This window comes from Gossypium hirsutum, chromosome A03, assembly GCF_007990345.1.
Source record: "Gossypium hirsutum isolate 1008001.06 chromosome A03, Gossypium_hirsutum_v2.1, whole genome shotgun sequence".
Taxonomy (NCBI): Eukaryota; Viridiplantae; Streptophyta; class Magnoliopsida; order Malvales; family Malvaceae; genus Gossypium; species Gossypium hirsutum.
The window spans coordinates 35,881,392-35,904,476 of NC_053426.1; the positions used below are offsets into that span (position 1 = coordinate 35,881,392).

The following is a 23,085-nucleotide window of genomic DNA, read 5'->3' on the forward strand; positions in this document are numbered from 1 at the left end:
AAATATTCCGTTTAGTTAAATGTGTGCTATTTTTTGTTTACGCTGGAATTCCTTGCTCAAAACTTACTAAGCATAAATTGCTTACTCGTTACATTGCTCCTCTGTTTTATAGATTTTTGGTTCTCCAGCTATCGGACTCGGGATCTTGAAGTCGAAGTCGCCCACACTATCAAAGGCTCTTTTGGGTACTATTTTGGTTGAATTTTGATATGGCATGTATAGGACTACCCATTGTGGTTTTTCGAGTACTTTATGAAATGTATAAGTGTACAGCCATGCGAAAATGGCTTGTAGAAGTGGAGTATGGCATTAGACCATTCGTGTTTATGAATGTATAGATGGTTTCATGATGTAACTATAGTTGGAATGGAAGTGTTGAGCAAATGATCAGCCATTGGAATGGCTAAGTATGATCATATGTGGGCATATGTATGACAAGGCCCTAGTTGGTCCATGAAACCCCGAAAATAGGTAAGGTTTACTTTGAAAACAAAGGCTGACAGCAGCAGTGGTGTGGATTGGAAAAATCACAAGAATTCGTAGGAGTGGAATTAAATAGTGAATAAATTATGTAATCGAACCTTGATGAATCTACTTTCATATGAAAGTAACGAAACAATCATATGAACAGTACAGTAAGAGATATTCAGGTTCTTGTGGAACAGGGCCAGAACAGTTTCTGGATTCCCTGTTCCGACTTTGGAAATTCACTATAAATTTACCAGAGATAATTAGGAGTCATACCATATATGTATGGATTCCTCTCTGAGTCTAGTTTCCATAGAAACAAACGGCATCAGTATTGAAGCTCTGTGCAGAGAGATATCCAAGTCGTAATGGGCAAAGGTCAGTGTAGTCGACCCCTGTAACATGGGAGACTTTGACTAATAAACTGTACTAATTGGCCCGACCAAAAATTCTAGAAAAAAATAAATAGGTGGGGACATGAGTCTAGTTTCAGGGAAAAATCACAAAACTGATTTTCGAGTTGTGAAACTCAAGATATGATTTTTGAAGCGACTAGTACTCAGACTGGGCAGTGTCTGGAAAAATTTTTCAAAGTTTGTTAACATCTCGTGTCCGACTCCGGTGTCGGTCTCGGGTTCGGGGTGTTACAAAATGAGCACATATGTGCATTAGTTGCTAGATGAAGAAGAATCGGCTAGCAAGTTGTGTGCTAAGGCCGAATATAATTTTTGTATATTAATGAGTAATGCATGTGTTGAATTGATGGAAAGGGAGAGGATGCTTTACTAGTGTATATATGTGTATGGGCCAAGTTTTGAACTTGAAACAAAATGGTGTTTAGTCAATACAAGTGACCATACTTGTAGAATGTATTAAGTGTTGCAATCGGCCCCAACATAGACATGTATGTTCGGCCACATGAATAAGTACATAAGTTATGTGTATGTTCGGCCATAGGTAGCCTATTGATGGCTTTAGCTTGACTTAGAAAATTCGGCTAAGGGGAAATATTAGCTAGTATGTTGAATTCAATTCGTGATTTCGTACATATGTGACTCTAGTGTCTAATGTATATATGGGCTAAGTACCTTGAGCTTCTCTTTTGATGTTCGAATGAATTGTATTAAATTGCTTGATGTGATTAAAAATGCGTATGACCATTGTGTATTTGAGCTAAAAGGTGGCCATATGACCTATCAAACTCCTTGTCATATTCGGCCATAAGCTAGCAAAATGAGACTTTAATGAGTTAAATTTGTTTGAATTAGCTCAAGAGCTTAGAGGACCACAGTTGGATAAGGGAAAGGAAAAAGTGATCGAATAGCTGTCGAAATCGCTCGACCACATCCGAGGTAAGTTCTTGAGTAATAGAGCTTAAATTATGATTTGATTAGATCATGTTTTAAGCAAATCAAAATCATGCTCTTTGTGTGTGGCTATTGAGCCGAAATTGCAAGAGTGATAAGTGTCTTGTGTTTGAGTTTTGCTAATGAAAATGAAATACGAATGTGTCATGATTTATTGTTAAATGTGCATGGTTATTCGAATGATGTCCGCGCTAAGTCCCGAACGCTTTGTGCTAAGTGACCATATCCGGACTAAGATCCGAAGGCATTTGTGCGAGATACTAATTCCGGACTAAGATCCGAAGGCATTTGTGCGAGATACTAATTCCGGACTAAGATCCAAAGGCATTTGTGCGAGATACTAATTCCGGGCTAAGCCCGAAGGCATTTGTGCGAGTTACTAAATCCGGGTTAAGTCCCGAAGGCATTTGTGTGAGTTACTATAACCGGGCTATGACCCGAAGGCATTTGAACGAGTAGCTATATCCGGTTAAATTCCGAAGGTACGTGATTTGGGAATGAACGATCTTGCTGTAAAAATTTCAGTTAATACGCTTGTAACATCCCAACATTGAGGTATGTTTCGTATGTGCTTTGAATTAGTTGAGCCCTTACAAATAAGTATTCGCTCAGTTGATAAATGAGCTACTGGCCTTTGGCTAAGTTGATCTTTGTGTATGAATAAAAGGGTTGGTAATGTGAAGTAAGTATGATATTGAAAATTTGTGCATATGAAATTATCCGTTTAGCTACATGAATGCTATACTTTGGTTGTGTCTAAAGTCTTTGCTCAAAACTTACTAAGCATAAATTGCTTACTCCGTTTCTTTGTTTCTCTGCTTTATAGATTTTGGCTCGTCAGCTATCGGACTCGGGATTTTTGGAAGCCGAAGTCGCCTACACTATCAAAGCCCCCTTTTGGTACAATTTTGGTTGAACTTCGAAATGGCATGTATAGGACTACCCTTTTTGTTGTGGGTCATGGACCCTTTGGATTTGTATAATTTTGGATAGCCATGCGAAAATGGCTTATATATGTTTGAGCATAATGTTATACTCATTTGGTATGGATATGCTTAACAAGGATTGGCCATGGGAATGGTTAATCACTATCATAATTTGTGCTATTTATGCTAAAAGGGCTAGTTGAATCATGGAAACTATGAAATAGGTAAAGTCTACCTTAAAGGCAGATGCTGACAGAAGCAGTGATGTAGATTTGGAAAATCACTAAAAATAGTAGGAATGGAATTAAATAGTGAATAAATTATGCAAACGAACCTTGATGAATCTATTTTCATAGGAAAGTAACGAAACGTTCATATGAACAGTATATTATGGGATGCTAAAGTTTTCGTGAGACAGGGCCAGAACGGTTTCTGGATTCCCTGTTCCGACTTTGGAAATTTATTATAAATTAACCAGAGATAATTAGAAGTCATGCCATATATGAATAGATTTCTTTTTGAGTCTAGTTTCTATAGAAACAAACGACATCAGTATTGAAGCCCTGTACAGGGAGATATCCAAGTCGTAATGCGCAAAGGTCAGTGTAGTCGATCCCTGTAACATGGGAGACTTTGACTAATAAACTGTACTAATTGGCCCGACCAAAAATTCTAGAAAAAAATTTTAGATGCATATATGAGTCTAGTTTCAGGGAAAAATCACGAAGCTGATTTTCGAGTTGTGAAACTCAAGATATGATTTTTAAGGTGACAGTGACGCAGTTAGCCAGCTTGCCTGGAAAATTTAAAATGGATTGTGCAAAGAAGTGATTTAAGTCTGCAAACCCCTCGTGTCTGACTCCGGCGACGGACTCGGGTACGGGGTGTTACATCTCTTGCTTCAAAATCAGCTTTCTTTTTCTCTTTCCCGAGCTCCTCAGCTTTGCAGGTTCACTCAACAAGTACCACAAACTCTTTTATCTCAAGTATCCCAACTAACAATTTAATGTATTCATTCAGTCCAGCTTCAAACCTTTTACACATTATGGCTTCGGTAGAAACACACTCTCGGGCATATCGACTGAGTCTCACGAATTTCCGCTCATACTCTGTTACGGTCATCCTACCCTGTTTCAGCTCCAGAAATTCTTTACGCTTCTGATCAATAAATCTTTGGCTAATATATTTCTTACGAAACTCAGTCTGAAAGAATTCCCAAGTCACCCACTCTATCAGAACCACTGATACTAGGGTATTCCACAAGTGATATGCTGTGTCTCAAAGCAAAGATATGGCATACTTCAAACATTCATCTGGGGTACAGAACAACTCATCAAGCACACAGATAGTATTATCAAGCCAAAACTCAGCCCACTCAGCATCATCATCATTTGTAGCTTTAAACTCTTCAGCCCCATGTTTTCTGATTTTATCAACAGGTGCCTTATACAATCTCAACGGATCACTTACTTGAGGTACTACAGGCATCGAAGATGGATCAATCGGGGGTGGAGGTTGTTGTGTATCTGGATTAGTCCAAATATATTGAGTAAACCAGTCATTCATCATTTGATAGAAGGCTTGTTTAGCCTCACTTTCTTGATTACTCGAAATTGGTCGAGAATCAACCGGTGCTGTCCCTTGTGCGGGAGCAGGTGCTACACTCTCGACATCATCAGCTACAGCTCTGTCGGGATCCATTTACTATATGAAAACACATTTCAAATGTCAGAAGTCATCACACATCACAGTATATAATTATGGCATGTATAGCTAAACTCACACATGCTAGTTAGTCCTAAAACCGACTAAATCGTAACTCTGATACCAATAAAATGTAACACCCCTAACCCACATCTGTCGTTGGAATAGGGTTACGAGGTATTACCTATCAAAATATAACTCAGATCAAATTCCATTATTAGTTATCTAATAAAAATTGGTAAAAATAAAATTTATCATACTTCAATTCAATATTACAAATGATTCAAGAATTTTATATACAATAATGCCAACAAGAACATATGAACATTAGACGTTAAACTTCTAATCAAGTATATATTTCGATTCATTAACTTATCAAAAATGTGTATCTTAACTTATATGACTTTTGAACAATGCTAATGTAAAATATTATATATCCATGCAAATGTTATGCGCATACCTTATGCAACCAAATATACGTCATTTCTTTTCATACAATAAAATATTGCATATTAGTATTTGTTCACCAATTTACAATATTTATAATTCATGAGTATAGATATATATTTATAAAACCTCTAGCTCAACACGCAAGTAAGTCAACCGAAATGTTAAAATAATGTACCCTTAAAGACCTATACAAAATCATATTCACCTTTCCTCTATTCAGTTAACACAGTTTACCTTTACAACCGTGGGCTTAGATTAAACACAATGTACATATATATATAGCATCCACAAAGCTAACTAGGCTACACACTTTACAGCTCAAAATATAATCATCTTTTATCTTTACCGAATTACAAATTTAAGACCATAATGCGTATATATATATTTCCTAGGATCACATACATGCATATTTCAAAATCACATTATACTAGAATATTAATAAGGACAAGCGCTAAACCACAAGTCAAGTCAATTTATTATGCATTTATATAGCTATATAAACATATACAGTTGGTCATAACCATCTCATTTATACCTACTCAAAACATGAATCTTACATACAAAGTAATAAGATATCAAAGCATATTTATCTCATATTTGAATATGACTATTTGATCTTTAATGTTAAACTACATAATTATACCTTATTAAAGCACACCAACCGAATGATCATATACTTTAACTTAACAGAAATCATATTCAAAACCTTTGAATATACCTAGGTATATATTTTACGGTGGTCAATATGTTAATACCACATCCAAGTCATTAATCAACTTTAATACACAACCAAGCACATATTACAAATAACATTCATTTATAGCATAAAATACCTTAGCTAAAATAAACTCAAACCATAAGCAAACATAACCGATTCCAAGCAAGATATTTAAGCCATTTTCGCATGGCTAATATATACATTCATTTCCAAGATAACTAACTCCAAAACCAGCCTATACATGCCATAATTTAAGTTATTTGTAATATGTCTAGGACGTTGGCATTGTATGATTCCAATAATTTAAGTTATTTGTGATTCACAAATCGATGTCATGGTCTTACTCGCACACATATATCGGAATCCTATGTCATGACATATGTATCCTAGCTATTCCTAAGGTTCATACAGGACTTTCGGACATCGTATCTCGGTCGAATCGTATTCGTAAACATAATTCCCAACCATTTTCACATTCGGCTATTATTTATACAAACTCATAAAATTCAAATCAGCATTAAACATTCTCATATATTTAAAATTTACGACATTTATTTACTTATAAACTTACCTCGGACGTCGTAAAACGGGACAGGGCTGCTAGTCGACAACTTTCATTTTTCCCTGGTCCAAATCTGATTTCTTTGGTTCTTGATCTAAACCTATTCAAATTAAGCTTATTCAAATATATTTTCATTCAATTTAGTCCAGAAACACATAAATGGGAAAATTACCATTTTACCCCTGACATTTACAATTTTTACAATTTAGTCCCTATTGCACAAAACACAAAATACACAAAATTTCAAAGCACTCATATTATGCCGAATGGTACCCATACTTATACAAGCCCATATATTTTATTAATTTCACATTTTAGTTCCTCAACTTATTATTTTTGCAATTTAGTCCTAATTACTCAAAATCATCAAAAACTCCAATACAAAACATGTTAATCTAAAACATATCTTTCATTTTTCATTATCAAACAACAAAAATCACAAACTATCAACAATGCCACAATTCAAAATATTCATCAAAATCAAAAATTAAAACTTGGATTTTATAGTACTCGAAGCAATGATCTCAAAAACGTAAAAATTATCAAAAACCGACTAAGAACAAACCTTGAATCAAGATGAGAAAGATGGCCGAACCTAGCTCTTGTTCTTTCTTTTTCTTTTGTTTATAATCGGTGCAAGAAAAAAGAAAAATAATGTGATTATAGCTTATCTTTTTATGAAATATTAACATATATATTAACTTATTACTATTTTACTTAACTACCCTTAATGAAATAATAATAATATTATATAGCATATGTCCATTACCGTCCAACATCATGTTAATGGAATAATTCCATCATAAAGACTCCAAATTAGAAAATTATTAGTAATTCGGCCCTTATACAGGTTACCACTTCATTTTTATTTTACGCGATTAAGTCTTTTTATTTAATCGGACACCTAAACAATAAAATTAAGTTACGAAAATTTCGCAGATATAAATTCAGACAAAATAAACACAAAAAGTAATTTTTAAATATTTTTCTAACTTTGATTCATAGTCCCGTTCTGATTAAGGTCTATATTGGGCTATTATATTATTCAATTTTTAAACTATGAAAAAGAAATACCAACCAATTGAATCGGATTTTTTAAAATACTTTTATTTTTATGATTTTTTTATTTTTTTCTGGCGGTTGAATCGAGCGGATCAATTCAACAAGTTGGGACTCTGAAAAAAGTGCTCTAAAGCCATGGGAAGTTAAAATTTTAACTCTGATTCTGGAATTATGTCATGTTTGCATCCCTTAACAACTTAGATTTACAGTGTGAAAGAGAAACCAACTTGTTCACCAACCGGATTTTAAATAGAGCAAATGACTGAATAAATATTACGAGTAATAATAACCCAATAAAATGATGGAAGGGCAGGCTTTCTAAAATATCTGTGAGTGCATCATCTTTCCTGCAACAGTTTTAGATATCGGGATGGTGAATGTTACTAGGTTGATTATCCAATTGCATGTATTGTGCCATTATAGCCCGAATCTCCGAATCCATGTATCTCTGCATCAACAACAATTAATCAACTTCAGTTTCACCATTTTTTATTATATTCTCCCCATAGACTAGAATACATAGGAAAATCAGATGCAAAAACTCTCTTACCCGGATTCTGTATTTGTAAATGGCATATCCTACAGCTCCAGCAACAACCAATCCAAGAATTATTGCCCAAATGAAGCCCGAGCTTACCTCTGTTTTACCATTCTTACCTGCATCTTTTGAAATAGAACACGTCAATTGAAACATTCCCAAACATTCTGACGGCATAAAATCCCATCTATTTATCACAGAAGCACCGAAGATACTCACTGATGCACATGTCATGCTCTCGCATGTACAATGACCCATCACTACAGCTGCACTCATAGCTCCCCCAGGTATTTTTGCATTTGCACCCAGGACATTGGCAGGCCAGCTTATCCTTGCACTCATCGACATCTGGGAGACAGTCAAATGTAAGAATCGGTTTACCAACCAAACTTAGTGGAAAGGAAAATATCATAACGATGGTTTGTAGAGCACTCATATTTTATTCACATATCAACAACACCTCCACTCATTATTTTCCTAATATATAAAGCGCTAAGATCTCGGCTTCTACCAGAAGTTCTCTAAGTCAGAAACCTCTAGAAGTTATTTAAGATCTTACCAAATTCATATCAAAGTACTTTAGATGCTTAGAACTCAATTTAAAACTATCATACTGACACTCAATATCATACTGACACTCAATAGGGCCTTAGAAGGCTAGCAACCCAACATTTCTGCCACTAGAAATGTACTCCACAGAAAAATAATTCCTCACAGGCTAAAAAACCATGTGGAACTGAAAGGAACAAACATGTTAGTTGACACAAGTCAACAGTAGAAATAGCAGCTAAGCATCTTACAATTCCATTTTTCGACAGATTTTCAGGAAAACATTTCTGCCACGAGAAATCTTCCACTGATGAAATTATTATTCAAAGGTCATTAAGACCATGTGAAACCAAAGGGACACATCGACACACTAGTATTAGTAGACACGAATCTAACAGTATATGTAGCAGTTAAAGATAAAAAAAATTCACATGTATTCTACAGATTTACAGGGTTGTCTATTGGTAGTGTTGAACATGAGAAAATCCTAGTACCTTCACAGCTGTTGACTCCATCACCCTTGAATCCAGGTGGGCACTCGCAGCCATGCGAATGATCATCCTGAACAATCCATTACAGGACCAAACAACTAAGAGACAGGAAAGAGAGAAGGAGAGGAGACAGACAAAGAGGAACTCACAAGACAAGCAGAGTACGTCTTTCCTTCTTGAGTTTCCCTCCAACATCCCCCATTATTGATTTCACATTGTAAAGCCCCAGAAGCTGTTAATTAGAAAAGCAGATAGTGTAGTATAAGAACTAAGCACATATGAGTTGCAAAATGTTAATTTATATTTTACTGTTGATATAGGACTTAAGCATAACCAAAAATAATTTCCATCAACAAATTAACATTGTCTTCCTTTTTAGGAAAATTATTGACCTTCACAATGTGTATAACCATCTCCAGAAAACTTCACACCATGAACTATTGGGCACTCACACACTCTTCCTCGGAAGGTATCCTACAAATAAAAAGGGACATCAGAAAAAGTTGAATTGAACATATACTTAATCTACAAAAACTCAAGGCAAGTGACATACCCTGCATGCAGTAATGTTAGCAGTCTTGTCCTCCCAACACCCACTATTGTTTTCCAAGCACTCATTAGTTTCAATATCTGCTCAGGACAATTTGTAATAAGAAATGAATATCACCTCTATTGTAGCCTGTACCTAGAAATACAAGTTTATCATTGTTTAACTATAATAGCATTGAAAAATCTATGTAAAGAGACAACTATTACTTTACCGAAGCTCATCTGGTGACAAGAAGTATGCAGCCTATAAAGGAAAGTTTCTGGAACTATTTTAATACCCAACAATGCTGACTTAACTCTTTCATTTCGTTCATTGGTAAATAAAGGAGCGCATAGCATGTACACTACGCAATAAAATGGTGAAAACCAGATAATTTAAATGTTTCGAAGGAGGACCACTAGAAGAAAATGGTTGTAAATTGAGTGCAATAATAATAACCTTTACTTAGACATATCGTTGGTTCTGTGGTCTCTTGAAAGCCAGCACAAATTGCCTTGAGAACAGCTCCTTTGTCCAACTTCCCTAAACGCATCAAAAAAAGCTTTGCGTCACAGAATGTAATTCATGCTGAGTGCTGGTAGTGACAGTAAGCTCAGATTCAAACCTCTATACTGTCTATTATTTATTACAAGAGTTGGCAGTATAGTTACATCTCCACGAGAGCCCTTGCCAATCCGAAACCAGAATTACAGCATAAAATGAAAACCTCAATGATAAAATATGACAAAGAGAGGCCCTGAATTTTTTTTCTAACTTTTTTATAAAAGTTTAGAATAGCTTAACCTGTGCATCTTGTTCAGCTTTAAGAACTGGGTTCTCCTCATCAGCCTCAGTGTCCCCAATGCATTTGTCTATTTTAGTGAGATCAACACCTATAAAGCCGAGAATAGAGGACAAATATACTAAGCATAAGTACATTGGCGATATATAAAGATATAACCTTGCTTTATCCATGCTTGACAGATTACTAAATAATCAACACTTCCAGCAGCAAATATCAGTGTTCTGGCTTTCCTAGATCCCAATAAAATCACAAATTATACAATATATGTAATAAATAAACATAAGGTAGATGCAAATGTAAATGCATATAAATTCAGTAGTGTTAAAGCAATGACCTAATTTCATTAACTTTGGCATACTAGATAAAAAGATGAGTAAAAAGGAAACATTTTATTATGTACATGCTATGAGACAGGAAGAAGAAATTACTTGTTTATCTGAAACAAAAGGAAACCATTTCAGTATTCTTATGCTCTATAAAATCAATCAAAACATAACACTAGCACCTTGTTAACACATTAAAGAAGCATCAATATTGTGTAGCCCATTCTTTGAATCATAGAAAATAAAAAAACATTGTGTAAAGCATTAACCTACCAAGAGACTGGATAACTTTATCTGCACAGTCTTTGGTATACTTCTTCTCTTTCATTGGGCAGCGGAGAGCAAAGTCCGTCACATAATCCCACCAAAGCCATGGCTTTCTACTTTCATTAGCAACTTTTAAAAAGCAAGCTTGGCGAAGATTTTGAAGCACGACATCTTTACCATCATATCCTTTACAGAAGTCTTGCTCAGGATCTGGGGCACAGTACCTCCCATGATTGATGCACTGTGACTTGCACTGTTTGCTGAGAAGAAAAGCTTCAGGGCAATACCAAGTTATATAGTGTGGGATGAACTGTGTGTACCCTTTCTGCTCGAGTACTTGAGCAGCTCCTTTGAAGTTCTTGACAAATTCCATCTGGCTGTCACACTTTGGTCCACACTCATCATTGCTATTTGTCCAAAACTCATACTCAACTCGCTCGTCAGGATGCGGAAGAGATTCGGTCCAGTCCAGACTGATTTTAACCATTTCCCCAAAGGTTATGCCGTTCTTCAAACTGTCTCCCAGAGATTTGCTAATGAGGGCAGATGGAATGGTGATGTTCTGCAGGTACTCAGCACTAGCATTCTTTTCTTCAGGGGTATCCATGGTAATCAAGGACTCATCCTGGTTGTCAGCAACAAGAATTGCAGCAGCTCCAGCTTTCTGAGCATTCCATGCCTTCAAGGTGAAGAAACAATCTGGCAGAAGAGAAAAAGCTAATTGAGAAGACAAAAACCGAAACCAAGGGAAAATAAGGCCAACAAGTTTAAATCAATACAGTAGGCAATTCTAAATATAACAAGTGCCAACTATCAACTACTAACATATTTAAGTATGCAAAACTCAGATTATCACGTGTCACATTTACAAAGATAGAACGTAATGATAACCCATCATAATTTCCAAAATTGGATCATCAATGATAAAATTTACAAGGAAAAACTGGCAGACCTCCACGATTAACAAGGAGAAAAGTAGGGAGTCCATCAGGCTTTGATTTGAAGGAGATGTCAAACTCATCAAAGATCTTGCATGCCCCTTGGTTTGCCTTAGGATAAACAACCGTACCAACCAAGGTTCCACCATATTGAGGGACCCCAAAATTCCCAATCGCGCATTCGTAAACTCCTTTGATTGACCCAGGTGATGTCACTTTCAAGCTGTTCTCCTCCACTACGAACCTCCCCAAACAATTCCCCAATAACATAATCCATACGCAGATTAAAACCCCAAACTTTTCTCTCATCTTTTCTCCACGCAAAAATAAGAAACTTTTGTGATAGTAACCCAAGATGAAGAACCTTTGAATCTATTACTTAGCATAAAAGTTACCCTTTTTTTAGGTGAATTTTTCTTTTCTATTTCTCCTTTTGCATTTGTATACCAAACAAAAATACAAAACAAAGAGTCCGTAAGAACAAGTTTGTAAGATTTATCGAAGTTTAGAATCTGATGCGATAAATCCAAGGTTTGAGAAATAGATTGGGCTTTTGGCTATATTATATCAATTTATCTTAGTTTACCAACATAAATAATTTACGATTTGAATTGCGTGATGATCTGATAAAAATAAAAAAGATTTGAATATTTGATGAAGGGCTTGGATTTTTAAGATGAGCCTAATAATAGATCTTATTTACTTATTTTTACACTATTCATTCCTTTCTTGAAATTTGAAAATTGGCTTACTCCAGGGCTAAACTGATAGATTTCATCTATCCCCACCCCACCCAATAAACAATTATCAAGGTTTTCTTTAACCATCATTTTGTTCAATAAGAATATGACTAGTCACTGTGGATTTCCTCCATTTTAATAAACCAAAATCTTTAACTGCAAAATAGAATATAATTCATAAATATGTTTTTGCACGTGTGTTGCCTTCTATTTTCCTCCTTAAATTGCTTCATTTTGTAAATCCCGCTGACTGAGATGAGTTTCGCTCGATAGGGATGCAAGCCCACATAAATTCAATTAAATTCTTTCATAAAAATTGTATATTTAATTATATATTTTAAATTTATATTTAATTTAGTTATATATTTGATGTGAACTCAATTACGAATTAATTCAGGATTTATATACCCGATTGTCTACATAAGTATTTGCACTAAATTTGAATGAAATTGAAAGAAAAAGTAAAGTAATGATAATTTTTTATGTAACTCTCAAATATAAATGAACCAGAAATGAACCAATAATATATATCAATACGACCCGAATTTTATAAAATTGTTTAAAATCGAAAAGTTTAGGAATGGATGGAACCTTAACCCCCTATCTACATTGAGATAAGAACCAAAGGTATAAGGATAATCGCTATATTTTGGGATGGTTAACAAAGTGATAAGATCGGTTTGAAAGCGCCACAAGAATGAGTTCTTGATAAGTTCAAAAAATTCTTAAAGAACAAAGAGATTAACTCAAATATGTTTATATAATACAAAGTCTTGACCTACAACAATGACTTAAACAAAATATATTGGACACTTAGTAGATGAATGGCCATGTTCAGCCATAAATGAAGTACATGAACAATTAAAATGGATTAATATATTTTCTTCAACAACCAATATTAGCTTCATAAATTCGTCCATGCGTGCTTAAGGATTAAATAAGCTCAAATAGTCACAATCAGCCATTATGATGGACAGTGACCTTTAATAGAGCATGAAAATGTCCAATAGTCACCTTCTAGAAGGTTTCTCCATGGCTTCATTCAATTCCCATCTTAAATAGTGCAATAAATCACTTTGTGTTGACCCAAAGGTCACTTTCAATGCCCATACGATCAACCATTTAAGTGTGAACAAAATGGATGCTTTTGTAAATCCGAACAACCCCATAGCAAAAATATGCAGCTCCTCTAAAATTTAATTAATCCAGCCATTAGTCTTCTACTGGGACATATTAAACAAACATTAGACACTCTAAATGCAATAATAAAGCTATAATAAACTTGGAAAGAATTTAACACACTTTAAGACATATTAAACATGCTTAAGACACATTTAAAAGGTGTAATAACAAAGACACAATTTAAACACTCATTAAACATGTAATAATGAAGACATATTAAAAACGTTGTAATAATAAAACATAAATAAATAAAAAGCTATAGAAATAAATAAATTATTTAAGATGTCCAGATTTGGGCCTTAAGAGTTATAGGCTTCTTAGGTTTAATCACTTTTTAAAACTCAATTGGCGGCTTCGGTTCGAGCCCAATTAAGGGACCCAAGATCACATCACTCCCTTCCTCTTCAAAGCAATTTGTCCTCAAATCGATACCTATATCATAAGGGAACGAGTGATCAAAGTTCAAGTGCTCAAAATAATTATCAAATGTATTTTCAGAAACCAAAGCTTTTTTTTCGAAGTTTGGAAGCTCAAAGTCTTTCAAAGTTATACAAGCAGCTCGGTCCAATTCAAAGTTGATAATAGATAGCGGCTTAGTTTCCCTCAAGGCCCAATTACGAGATCCAAATCTTTCTTCCTTGAGTTAAACAACTTGAATTCGATCCGCTTCCGCCTTCAATCCCTATCATTTGGTATCAGAGTCAGCCATTTTATTTGTGATAAAAGTCAAAATACAAACGGCCCAATGGTGAGTGAACCCTCTAATTAATACGGCCCAGGCCGCATCATGTTTCGATACAACTCGATGACATCGGGATTAGCCCAAACACGAGGGGCCCAAGTGCAAAATGAAGCTTAATTTCAGCTCAACGAGCTCAATCTTAGTTTTCCCCAGCTTATCTAGCTCGCTCCTAGCTCATTGTGTAACACCCCTAACCCGTATCCGTCGCCGGACTGGGGTTACGAGGCATTACCAGAAAAGATAAAACTCTCACACATTCACATAGTCTATCAAACCATATTCAAAAATATACCTTTGTAACTTCAGTTTATCAAATCTTGAATCATTAATACACAAAGCACAAAACAATTTATTAGATTCACATATAACCATTTGGTTATCTTATAGCAAGAACTCTTTTTCATATAGTCAATTTCCAATGTAATAACCGAAAGATAAAACATGCTAAATACAAATGCTTTATTCAATGTCTACTTTCAGTTTACCTATTAGTTTACATGCATGAAACATTTCATATAACCAAACCAATAAGTTACTCACAAAACCAATTACACATGATCATATCATTTCGACCAAACCGAACATATATGCATCGTATAAAATTGGTATTACCTTTTTGTTTTACCAATACAAAATTTACTATTCATTTGGTCATTTATTTTAATGCATTACCGAATATAAACATACCTAATAATCATGCTATGTTCAAAGTTACATTTTCTTCATTTTACCCTATCATTCAATATGTGTATAACCTTCTATAGAAATGAATTAATATACATATATACCAACCATAATTTACACATCAAATCAAATACATTACAAATATATCTTATCATATACATAAATATCACATCAAAACATTATATACTTTTACATATACAAATGCCGAATCACAACTAGTTCATAACAATCATTTATTTTTTTTATCACCTAACCAAATACAAATATATTTATCCAAACACAAAACTTACATACCATGTAATAAATATATCAAAATAAATTCTTACCATGTTCTGTCATAACCAAATATCCATTTATGCTAAATCACATATAGCACCTTAACCAAACATATCAACCAAGTTCACATGTATATTTTATATTAGCATGAATCATAGTCGAATCAACCAAACATACTTATGAATATATACCATAGCCGATTCATCAACCACATATACATCCAAAATTATCAACCATTTCCAAAGCATATAACACATATAAGCAATAACCAAACACCAAAATCAAACATGACCATCACCTAAACGAAACATTAAATCCAAACTTATCAAAGTAATAAGCCATTTTCGCATGGCTCATATTTACATAAACCAAAATTCAACATTTCAAAATATAATCCAGCCTGTACATGCCATAAGTTCGAAAATTCAGCTTATAAAATACCAGAGATAGTTGATAGTGTGATAAACTTTGCGGATGATCCCCGAGCTCGTAACTAGATCTCGAAATCTATAAAATAGAGGCAAACATAACACACAGTAAGCTATTTAAGCTTAGTAAGTCATAAGCAAATAATTAACTCAAAGACATAATCAAATCATTAAAACTAAATCAAATTATACTATCATAATCACATTAAATCTCAAGCTTACAACTTCATGTATTATAAATATACTTTCACATATAATTTATTCATGACCGATTAAACATATATATACATTAACAAAGTATCATTCAATTTCCAAGCCAAAATATCATTATCATACCAAGTACATATACACTTATATACATATATTCATAAATCAAGTATAACAACCATACATATATTTATATTTTATGATCAAATATACCATTCAAATGCATATATGTTTACATTAGTAACTTGTATAATTTGCATCACATATTAAATTGCCAACTTACCTTATTTTCAATTAGGTAATTTAACTAACTCATACCTGATCGTTTTAGCTCGTTTTACACCTTCGCTCACAACTTATCATTGCCCGTTGAACCATTCAGAATTGAATAGGACACTCGGATAATCACATATATTATACAATGCCAACGTCCCAGACGTGGTCTTACATGCTATCTCATATAGATGCCACTGTCCCAGACAGGGTCTTACACGAATCGAATACGATGCTGATGTCCCAGACATGGTCTTACACGTAACCACATATATCGATGATAACATCCCAAATGTGATTTTACACGAAAACACATATATCGATGCCAACGTCCCAGACGTGGTCTTACATAAAAACACATATCAAAATCCTATGGTTCATACGGCGCTTCTGGACATCATAATTCAGTTGAAACAATTTCGTTGACATAGCTCCCAAGCTTATTTACATTCGGCAAACATATATATATATTTCAAAATAATTCATTTCAGCATATAAAAATCATATTTATTTAAAGTTTACAATATCTATTTGCTTATAAACTTACCTCAGACGATGAAAATCGGAACGGAACGGCTAGTCGACAACTTTAGTTTTCCCCCAATCCAAATCCGATTTCTTTGGTTCTTAATCTAAACATATTCAAATTAAACTCATTCAAACATAGTTTCACTCATTTTAGTCCAAGAACACATAAATGGGCAAATTACAATTTTACTCCTAACATTTTACACTTTTTACAATTTAGTCCAATTTGCAAAAAACACAAAACATACAAAATTTGCATATACCATGCTTAAGCCGAATCTTCCTTATGTTCATACACGGCCACACATTCCATTTATTTCACATTTTAGTCCCTCAATTTATTATTTTTTCAATTTAGTCCTAATTACTCAAAATTACAAAAAATTTCAATACAAAACATGTTAATCCAAAACATATCTTTCATATTTCATCAATTAACATCACATAGCTCAAATATTCATCAATGGCATAACTCAAAATATTCATCAAAATAAAAAATTCAAGTATGGGCTTTGTAGATAACATAGCAACGATCTCAAAAACGTAAAAATTATCAAAAACCGAGCTAGTTACATACCTTGATTGAGCTTGCTAATGGCCGAACCTTTAAACCCTTTGTTTTCTTTTCTTATTTTGTTATTTCGGTAAGAAAAAAAACATATGAAAGCTTTCTTTAATTTTTTATGTTTTATTATATATATTATTACATGTTTTACTAAATTAACCTTTCTAAATATATATATAACTATTATAATTCATGGTCTTAACCGTCCACTCAAATTTTCAATGGCTTAATTTGCATTATAAGTGCTTTACATTACAAAAAAAACAACAATTAAGCACTTTCACATTTAACCTTCAAATTTTCATTTTACGCGATTAAGCTCTTTTATTTAATTGGATACTCAAATGACAAAATTAAATCACGAAAATTTCACACATATAAATTCATACATAATAAACATAGAAAATAATTTTAAAATATTTTTCTGACTCATATTCGTGGTCCCGAAACTATTGTTCCGAATAGGGTCTAAATCGAGCTGTTACACATTGAGCTTAATTCTATCTCATTTTAATTTATGCATTTTAGTTGCTGGAATAAAACATTAATTATGATTTAGTTATTTTTAGTTAATTATAGTTGAGTCTTAAATATGTCTTAAGTCTATTAATACATGTTATAATAAGTACAGCTTTTTAATGTGTCTTAGATTAAGATATCGTAATTGTGTCTAAAGTTTAGACAAATTAAATGGTGTCTAAATTTTGTCTTAATGTTGCATTTAACCGAGTATTAATTTGTCTTGTAGGCTGTTCACCTTGAAGGCTGAATATGCATGTAAATTGAAGATACAATGGACCGAATTTAAGGAGATACATGCACATACGAATTTCAAAAGAAGTCTCCATTCATGTTCACATGTGTGACCGATTGGTATCCCAAGAGTGATCCTTCAATTAACCGAATGCATGAACACAAAAGCTACTAGAACCCTTCAAGAATCAGCTTCAATGAAGGTGCATCGTGACCACTCACATGGATGCTCAAATTCATGTCATGTGCATTTCTTAAAGATGAAGAATGTAGCTGTTCATTCTATTCATGCATGAAATTAATCAAGAGGGACGAATCTGTCCATCCATGCACTCCAAAGGGAATTGTACGGTTTTAATGGCACAGATTGAATTCACAAGGAACATGCCTCAAGTTCATGAACAAGTAACTCAATTAATTCAGCCAATGTACCAGCACATACATGCAACGAAATTAGGGAATGAATCAGCTTAATACAAACTGCCCATTTATGTGTTCAAGACGCAATTAAAGCTTCAATTAGAGGTGATGCATGTCCCAAGCATCTAAAATTTGACTGAATCATTTGGGAGGCTATTAGAGTTCCCAAGCTACCATTTAAAGCCCAAAACTATTCAGTTATTCAAGGCAGCCTCTTAAAGGCTGTTCACATCTCTTGGCTAATCATATTTAGCTCCATTCGTCTCATCTTTCACTTCAATTAATCAAGCTGGCCTAGAAAGCATCAATGGACATTTTATAAGGTTCAAGGAAGTTTCCAGCTTAATTAAGCTAAATACAAAGCTGCCCATTCGGTTATCTTAGTGACCATTCAGCTAGCTTATGTATTGAGCTATAAATATAAAGCTTATTAGTTGTAATGGGGACTTTCGATACTTTTATGAATGTTTATAACATTTCTAAGTTATTCAATGCTTTTATTTCATTTAGACTCAAGTAGACTTATCTAGCTTCCTAGTGGCGTCTTTCTTGTTTCTTTGAACTTATCACTCAACCCCGAGTGTGGTGTTCAACCCGTTATACCTCCGGTTCCTATCTCTCAATAGATAGTGGGTCAAGGTCCTATCTTCCATCTTTCATCCATCTTAAGCCTCGTATAAGGTTTGGTTCAATACTCTCCACAATATTGGTTCTTCCTTGGTCTTAAGCCAATTTCATCCAACTATCCACCTTTAAACTTACTTTGCTTCTTATCTAGCCGAAACTAGACTTGTTCTATCTTAACACTCTTTGAAACCTTTTTGTTTAAGTATACATTTTGCCAAATCCAACTAAACTCCGAATTAAACAAAACTTCTCCATTTTACCATCGGGCATCTAAGCGACTCAAATCACTTTACCGAAGTGAGATAGCATTAATGGTAAAAATAGAGTGCAAAATTTATTTGCAAGTAAAAAAGATGTGAGGAGAGCCCTATATCACAAACAATCTTATATCCTTGTGAAGTTTAGGCAAAATTATTTATCTTTAGCTAACCTTAACAATTTTTTTTCCTAGTGCATTTGCATCTCTTTTGCAGGATATGCAGATGTTTTCAATGAGGCACCTAAAGGTTTACCAACTCTTCAAGGCATATAGCACCAAATTGACTTAGTAATCGGTGCAACCATTCCAAATTTTCCAGCTTACCGAAGCAATCTTGAGAAGACAAAAGAGTTACAAAGGCAAGTGGAAGAGCTATTACAAAATGGGTACATTAGAGAAAGTTTGAGCCCTTGTGCCATCCCTGTCCTATTGGTGCCTAAAAAGGATGGTTCATTCCGAATGTGTGTTGATTGCTACCTAATCAACAAAATAACAGTAAAGTATAGACATCCAATCCCTAGACTTGATGACATGCTGATGAGTTACATGGTTCAAATTTTTTTTACTAAAATTGATTTTAAAAGTGGCTATCACCAAATTCGTATGAGGGAAAGGGGCGAATGGAAACCAACCTTTAAAACTAAGTTTGGATTATATGAGTGGCTTGTTATGCCTTTTGGTATAATGCACCCAGTACTTTCATGAGATTAATGAATCATATTTTAGGCCTTATTTCGGTAAATTTGTGGTAGTATATTTTGATGATATTTTGATTTACTCAACTTCTTTAGATGATCATGCTTTCCATGTTAAATCTATTTTGAACATTCTGAGAACTAAAAAGTTATTTGCCAACCTTGATATATACACTTTTTGTTGTGATAAACTAATCTTTTTACGTTTTATAATTAGCGTTCAAGGTATTCATGTTGATAAGGATGGAGTAAAGGCAATTAGGGAGTGACCCACTCCTAAATCAATTACGGAGGTAAGATCTTTCCATGGTTTAGAAAGTTTTTATAGAAATTTTGTGAAGGATTTATCCATTATTTTCGTCCCATTAATTGAGGTTATTAAAAAGTCTATGGGTTTTACGTGAGGAGAAGCTCAGGAAAAGGCTTTCAAGCCTTAAAGGATAAGTTATGTCCTACTCCAGTTCTTAAATTACCTAATTTTTCTAGTATTTTCGAACTTGAATGTGATGCTTCAGGTATTGGAATTGGTACCGTGTTGATGCAAGAAAAAAGGCCAATAGCACATTTTAGTGAAAAACTGAATGGGGTGCAATTAAACTACTCAACTTACGATAAGAAGTTGCTTGCATCAGTTCAAGCTCTACAAGTTTGGCAACATTACTTGCTGCCACGTGAGTTCATTATTCATACGGATCATGAATCCTTAAAATTGTTACAAGGACAAGGTAAGTTGAGCAAGAGACATGCTCGATGGGTAGAATTCATAGAGACATTCCCATATGTAATTAAATACAAAACAGGTAGATAAAATGTAGTTGCTGATGCCTTATCTCGTAAATATTCTTTGATAACTACATTAAATGTTAAAGTCTTAGGGTTTGATCATATAAAAGATTTATACTTAAATGATGTTGATTTTGCAAATATTTTTTTTCCAATTGTGGGAATGGTGCCTTTAATAAGTTTTATCTTGTAGATGGGTTTCTTTTTCGCCCAAATAGGTTAAGTCTTCCACAATGTTCCATGAGAGAGTTATTAATTTGTGAGGCACATAGTGGAGGCTTACTGGGCCACTTTGGTGTCGGCAAAACACTATATATTCTACAAGAACATTTTTATTAGCTGCACATGAAGAGAATGTTGGAAAGGTATGTTCTAAATGTATTCCTTTTGAACAAGCAAAATCAAAGGTAATGCCTTATGGGCTCTATACTCCTTTGCCGATTCCTTCTTCGCCATGGGTAGACTTATCCATTGATTTCATTCTTGGTTTTCCACGAACTAAAAAGGGTTGAGATAGTATCTTTGTTGTTGTTCACAAGTTTTTTAAGATGGCTTACTTCATTCGTTGTCACAAAATGAGTGATGCTACACATATAGCTGGCTTATTTTTTAGAGAGATGGTGCGCCTACATAGGATACCTCGCACCATTGTATCTAACAGAGATGTAGAGTTCCTTAGCCACTTTTAGGAAGTGTTCTAGGGTAAGCTTAGCACTAAATTATTATATTCTACTACATGTTACTCCAATCTGATGGACAAACTAAGGTAGTCAATCGAGTCTTAGGTGCTTTACTACAAGCTATTGTGGGTAAGAACCTTAAAAATTGTGAATAATGTTTGCCATTTGTTGAATTTGCATATAATCGATCTACTCACTTTACAATTGGCTATTCCCCATTCAAACTTATTTATGGTTTTAATCCACTAACTGTACTTGATCTTGTGCCATTGCCTATAGAAAACATTTCTAATTTAGATGGGGAAAATAAAGGGAATTGGTGAAATCTATGCATGAGAAAGCAAAACAACGAATCACCAAAATAAATAAAGCGAATGCCAACAAAGCTAACAAGAGGCACAATGTAACACCCCTGACCTGTATCCGTCGCCAGAATAGGGTTACAGAGCATTACCAAACTTATTTCACAAACGAACATACATTTCTCATACAATTATCAATCCAAATATAAATCATTCACAATTATTCATATCATCCCTAATACGAGCCTACGAGGCCTAAATCATGCATTAGAAGTGGTTCAGGACTAAACCGATAACTCAAGAAATTTTTGGAATACTTAGAAAATTTTACAAAATACAAAGGACACACGCCCGTGTAGCCCGTTCGTGTGTCTCACACGACCAAAGACACACCCATGTCATAGGCCGTGTGGACATTCGAAATGGGATCACATGGTCGTGTCTTAGCCCGTGTTCGACCCCGTGTAACTCTCTAACTTGAGTCACACGGCCAACACACATGCCCGTGTGACTAGCCCGTGTGCCCTTAGAAATGGCCACACACGCCCGTGTGTCAGGCCGTGTGCTAGGCCGTGCCAAACCTGTATGGTATACTGAATTATGCCACACGACCAAGTCACACGCCCGTGTGCTGGGCCATGTAAAACATACTAACTTGATTTCTAATTAAACACCAAGGGACACACGGCCGTGTGTCACACACGGTTGAGGGACACGCCTGTGTCTCTGCCCGTGTAGACAAAAATAGGCTATTTACCAAGCCATCTTTCTCACCCAAATTTGCATTCACCTATACAATCCAAATGGTACATAACATGGCATAAATAGGCATTCCAACCAATCTCAATCAAGTCTAATTCATGCTATTTTCATACAAGAACTATAATGCTTATAACATCATAACTTGTATATACAAACATGCCAATTTCACATTTTCAAATCACCTAAATAGTCACTTCATACATACATTATCTTGCCTAAAAACATAAGCATATCAACTTCCAATTTCAACCATTTGACACCCATAATGCCAATTCACAACAAGCATGTAAATGGAAACTATCAACCACACAACAAAAGGCCATTTGCACAAATATATACATCACCAAGTATATCAAAAAAACATAACAAAAACATACATCATTTACAAGCTAAATCAGTTGGCTAAATCCATTACTAACATATAGACCATAATAACCACAACTCCTATACATGCCATATAACCAAATACAAAAGTTCAAAAG

At 34.4% G+C, this 23,085-nt stretch overlaps 1 protein-coding gene across 2 annotated transcripts; it reads right to left on the reverse strand.

Moving 5' to 3' along the window:
- Positions 1–7,400: 7,400 nt before the first annotated feature.
- Positions 7,401–12,281, reverse strand: LOC107952055 (vacuolar-sorting receptor 1). 2 transcript variants are annotated; one of them, XM_041098167.1, is made up of 12 exons: positions 11,712–12,281; positions 10,766–11,458; positions 10,170–10,257; positions 9,990–10,060; positions 9,824–9,907; positions 9,389–9,465; positions 9,228–9,309; positions 8,985–9,067; positions 8,839–8,905; positions 8,015–8,143; positions 7,808–7,914; positions 7,401–7,705 (listed from the first exon to the last, which is right to left on the reverse strand). In XM_041098167.1, exons 1-12 carry the CDS (start codon positions 12,004–12,006, stop codon positions 7,616–7,618), a joined length of 1,866 nt encoding a protein of 621 aa, XP_040954101.1. In that variant the 5' UTR covers positions 12,007–12,281; the 3' UTR covers positions 7,401–7,615. The 2 variants fall into 2 exon arrangements, with proteins under 2 accessions (XP_040954101.1, XP_040954104.1); XM_041098170.1 differs by having other exon boundaries at positions 7,808–7,920; positions 11,712–12,268.
- Positions 12,282–23,085: the final 10,804 nt, after the last annotated feature.